This window comes from Merops nubicus, unplaced genomic scaffold (genome assembly GCF_000691845.1).
Source record: "Merops nubicus isolate BGI_N331 unplaced genomic scaffold, ASM69184v1 scaffold22379, whole genome shotgun sequence".
Taxonomy (NCBI): Eukaryota; Metazoa; Chordata; class Aves; order Coraciiformes; family Meropidae; genus Merops; species Merops nubicus.
In genome coordinates, this window is record NW_008630509.1 from 1 (window position 1) to 4,966 (window position 4,966).

A 4,966-nucleotide genomic window follows, 5' to 3' on the forward strand; every position below is an offset into this window, starting at 1 on the left:
TATATATGTATATATTTACATCTAATTAAACCAAGAAAGTAAAGTAGAGAAGTATATACCATACCTGCGATACAAATTCTCTACAAAAATGTATTTAGCACTGTGAATGGATCGCTCCATCATTCTGATGGGGGAGATCTACAAAACAGGACTGGACAGTCAGCAAGCAGTTTATCTTTTTTAGCATGCTTCCTTCTTTTCAAGCTCATATTGCACATCATGTCCTTTACATTATGAAATACATAGCATTTTCAGTTCTTCCACATTTTGTGATAAACAAATTTCCCAGGAGGATGAGAATCACAAAAAAAAATATATTCCTAATCTTAATTATGGTCACTGCACTACTAAACATCTATGTCACCTATTTATTACTTATATCCAAGTTTCAATGGTAACTGCAGAAGCATTCCACTGAGCAGCTAAGTTAACTACAGGTACAGGAAAGCAGCAATCCACTTAGGATTTGCAGAGCAACAGAACTATTGCTGCCTGAACTGTTGCCACCTTCAGGTGTGCTGCTGTGTCAACTGCACAGCCTGACAGCAGAAAAACTGTAACAAGACAACGGAACTTTTGAAAGAAGTAATTGCAACTAACAAAGCACTGAGTCCAGCCTGTCTTGCATGTGTCCAACCAGTGCTTTGTTTTGGAGAAGAGAGGTTCCCTGACACTCCCTGGCCCTGCAGAGCAAGGCAACCCCAGCAGAGCTCCTTCCCACCAGCTATTCTGCACCTTACTGACCACAGATGCAACAACTGCCCAAAAAGGCTCAAATGGCAAACAACAGCAAAACCCAGATTGAAAGGCTGGGTAATCCTCAGGAATTTCTGAGTGAACTTTTTCTGCAACAGAATGAGATTTCTATTATCTTGGAAAAATACCTCTCCCAAAAAGCTCGTGATTATATGTGTGGTATCATTACTGTATGTGGTACTCCTGAAAGTTGGCCCTGACACAAACTCAGAAAATATAATGCAAGAATAATCATTAAGATATAAATGTGCCACCTAAGATCAGATGTTGTAATCAGGGAATGGAAGATTGAGCAATGTGGTGTAGTGAAAGGTGTCTGAAGAAATGAGAAATGACTAGATCTTGATAAAAAGATGGAGTGTGTGAATCAATACAGAAAAAGAAAAAATTACATGAAAAAAAAGGATGCAAGCCATCAGAAAAAAAGCAACAGAATTTTAGTGGAAGTGTTTTGGATAAATACAAGAAGCAATGGCTAAAATTGTGCTGGACAGCATGCAGCAGCAGAATGAATACTAACACTATCTTTAATAATCACTTAATTTTGGCCAAAGATCTGAAATAGCTACATTTATATAGACACCAATTACAGACAAGACACTGACACGTGATGATGAGGAAGGTATTTGTGCAACTCTAGCTCATAAGGGTGGTGCAAAAAAAGCACTGTTAGTTTGGGGAATTAAAAATTCTGAGCAGGTAGGAGGCAGATGTTTCACCCCTGGAGCACAGGTTGAGCCTATCAACAACGTCTCTGCACCACAAAAATTCATAGTCACTGCAGGAACAAAGAACGAACACAAGCAGCACCTTAACTTTTGGATACAAGGTTAAAAATATTTATTACTCATCACTGCATCCAATTCATTTTAAAATTAAAATAAAAATATGTTTATTTACCATTGGCCTGGTGTGCTGCTCCAACATGGTAAGCTGCACGTAAGTCTGTAAGGTTATCCCCCATCTTGATGCATCTTGGTACATCAAGCCCTGGCGTTAGGGAGGGAAGTGAGACAGACGTTTTTGTCAGGTCAAAGAGCACACAACGTCAAGCTGAGTACTTTGCTTTTGCTCTACAACAGAATTGCTACAAGAAGCGCCCTCAAACAGCTAATGCCAGGTTTGACTAGCATTAAGTGATCACTTGGCCTCCACAACGTGGGTGTAAGGATTACAGTCCTGCCCCTGAGAGACACTAAGTGGGGCACTCAGAACTCTCACTGGGCAACAGGAATTAGCTACTCTGCGCCTGGAACAGTCAGGACCAATGCATAGCTCATCTGAGACAGTTCAGGTATGTTTAGTAATTAAAACAACAAATGTATCTGCTACTCTCTTTTTGTGCAGTGACAGCCTCTCAGGATACCCAGTCCATCCAGAAATGCATATATGGTTCCAGTAAGTATGGCCTGGGCATCAGGAGCTGTCTTGTAACACAGAGAACTGTTCTTCCTCAAAAATCCTCAAAGCAGTTCTGAGATCCTCTGTTCTTTCTGACTGCTGCAATTGCATACACACACATTTACAAACAACAGTCTAACCTGCAAGGCAGCAAACAAATCTGACTCAAAATAAAACACTATTCAGTGTCTATTTGCAGAAGTGACAAGCTTTTAAGTCAGAGGCATGGTTTCAGCCCACAGATCAGACCTCCTCCTTTTCTCCCTGCCCAAGATCAGAATGAGAAAACATTCCAAAGTGCACAGATTGCTACCATCATGGGTAACACAGCCAAGAATGCCCTATCTCTTTAATAATAAGAAAGCAGAGAATCAGCAACTCCTAGTAGGGTCAATTTACTTTAGAGGACCTATGCTAGCAGTGACAGTACACGTTTGGGCATACATTGTTGGGGGTCCATCCACATCACTGTGTTGAAAACAAATTCCACATGAGCTTGAGCACGGATACCCATCTTGGCCAGCAATGACATTTTTGTAGTGGAGTTGATCACACAAGCAGGGAAGACCAACATCAGAACCCATTTCAACCAAGCCAGCAAGAGCCTATCTGCAGGTGCAGTCAGAGCCCCAACTGCTGTCTCTGAGCACGGCTGTGACAAAGGGACATACTTGTGAGGAGAAGCTGCAAGAAATAATGACTACCCAAAACAGCAGAAGCTCTCAACACCTCACAGGACTGGATTTTTCTTATCTTCAGCAGTCAAACATTAACCGATGAGGTTCACCCCTCATTTTCTGAGTGATGTTCTTCCCTTCTCCGAAATAGGCACATGGAGACTTGGAAACAATTGTCACACTCAGGGATTACCTTCCTGTGAATTTCTTTAGCTCATACCCAGAAAAAGACCTAGTCCTTGCCAAAACAATATTTTATATGCAAGTTTCTATTTTATTCATTTCTTAACCACCGTTAAGTCTTTGCATCACAGAGCTTTACTTTTTCCTGTATTAGATTATGACCAAACCCTTCCTAACAGTTTTGCCAATCAGTAAGAAGTCCTCGTGCATCTCTTTCTAAAAAAACAGTAACTGCAACTGTAGAAATCATTTCTGCCACTTACCAGGATATTATGACCACGAACATTCCTCCATTTAGTCACTGGTTCTGTCAAAACCTTGTTAAAAATAATTACTCCATGTTAAACATATTTTAGATTCAGAATACCTAATCTGACCCTACAAGTTTACAGCTGGTTTTAATGAATACTCATTCTGTGAGTCAGAGTATTCAAGACTTGCACTGGAAAGCTAATGCCTCTTCAAAAAAAGAAAAAAAAAGAAAAGAAAACAACCCACAAACTCAACCCTGTAATACAAAAGGTAATAGTAAATATTGTTGAAAAACAGAGAAATATCATACACATCTTTTCAGAATTTTTAAATGGCAAAAATAAAACACTGGGTTAATTACCAAACAAACGTGGATATAATTTGTTTTTCAAGTCAAAATCAGTACCATGTAGGGGAAAGAATGGCTGAGCTGATTACCAGTTGCATTTCAGTGAGCTGCTCATGACCTCACAAGTTAATTTCTCAGAGAGTTAACAACTCAGCAAATGAAAAGAGGATCAGACAGCTATCATATTACTTTCATTTTATTTTGTGATCTAACAAACAAAATATAGTCAAAACTTACAAAATTAATCAGAAAAGCTTCTACCCCAAATAGGTAAAACCACAAGAGATTCATCTGGTCCCAACAGGGTCTAAAGCTCCAAGGGTACTGCAGAGCCAGGCCTAAAAGAATGCAGTAAGCTTGGGAAGTTAACTAACTGGCTTTTTCTAAAACGCTGCACTATGTGCATGCTATCCTTTGGGTTAACAGTTACTTACTCTGTAAGGATCAATTCCTGCTAAATTACCAAATGACATCTGGCAACCCAGTATTTCTATAAGGAATCCCAAAACTTATCAAATATGTTCCCAGGTGCCCGTCCCAATATGTCCAGGCAGGAAAAGTATTAATATTTAATATGTACAAAAGCAACTGTTCACTGAGGTTTAGTCTATATTTTGTAAAAAGACAGTAAGCCTGCCCTCCCCAATCTTGCTCTAAGCACTATGAAATCAAATACCACACCTGTCTAAGAAATCTCCAGACACAATTCTAATAGGCTTTTCATTTTTTTAAAAAGGCACCCATTTACTGGTGATCCCAGTTACATGACAGCAGTCTTTTGACAGCATCCTTTATCTGTTTTTGCTTTGCGTATTACAAGAGACATGTCAGATTTAAGTGCCACAAGACAGCAAGCAGGCATGCCCCACCCATGTGGCTTACTGCTGCTTCACAGACCTACAGACTCTAATCCACAGGTTTTACTGACATTTTGGTATCCAGTACTGTACTAGATATGGTCTAAATTTCTCTTCTACATAAACGTTGGGCAGGGGCAGTGCAGCAGCCAGGGCTCAGGCTCACAGCCTGCTGAGCCTGCAGCTCCTCTCTCATTAGCCTAAAACAGGACAACACCTCAAAAGGTGGTCACACAGTCAACTTTGTCAAGACAAGCAAACGCTTAACGGTGTAAATAAAGACAAAGAAACGTCCCTCCCGTACCTCAATGCTGGTAGTCTGTGCAAAATAATCCAGGCATGTTGTTTTTCCACTCGCAATGTTCCCCTCGATAGATATCTGAGGAAAAGCAGCAGCACCTTTCAGAGTCCTGCTATCCCACAGCAGTCGGCAGCGCACACAGCAATACACCCCTCCCCTTCCAATCCCACGTGTACTTACCACCTCAGCC

At 40.5% G+C, this 4,966-nt stretch overlaps 1 protein-coding gene across 1 annotated transcript in view; it reads right to left on the reverse strand.

Moving 5' to 3' along the window:
* Nucleotides 1–64: 64 nt before the first annotated feature.
* LOC103779702 (thymidine kinase 2, mitochondrial-like) overlaps nucleotides 65–4,966 on the reverse strand; it is a gene marked incomplete at both ends in the record, with an annotated part of 5,683 nt that continues 781 nt past the window's right edge. Inside the window, 4 exons of the mRNA XM_008947347.1 lie at nucleotides 65–138; nucleotides 1,657–1,746; nucleotides 3,281–3,334; nucleotides 4,780–4,854. Coding sequence (XP_008945595.1) covers nucleotides 65–138; nucleotides 1,657–1,746; nucleotides 3,281–3,334; nucleotides 4,780–4,854 — 293 coding nt within the window. The remainder of the gene's footprint in view (nucleotides 139–1,656; nucleotides 1,747–3,280; nucleotides 3,335–4,779; nucleotides 4,855–4,966) is intronic.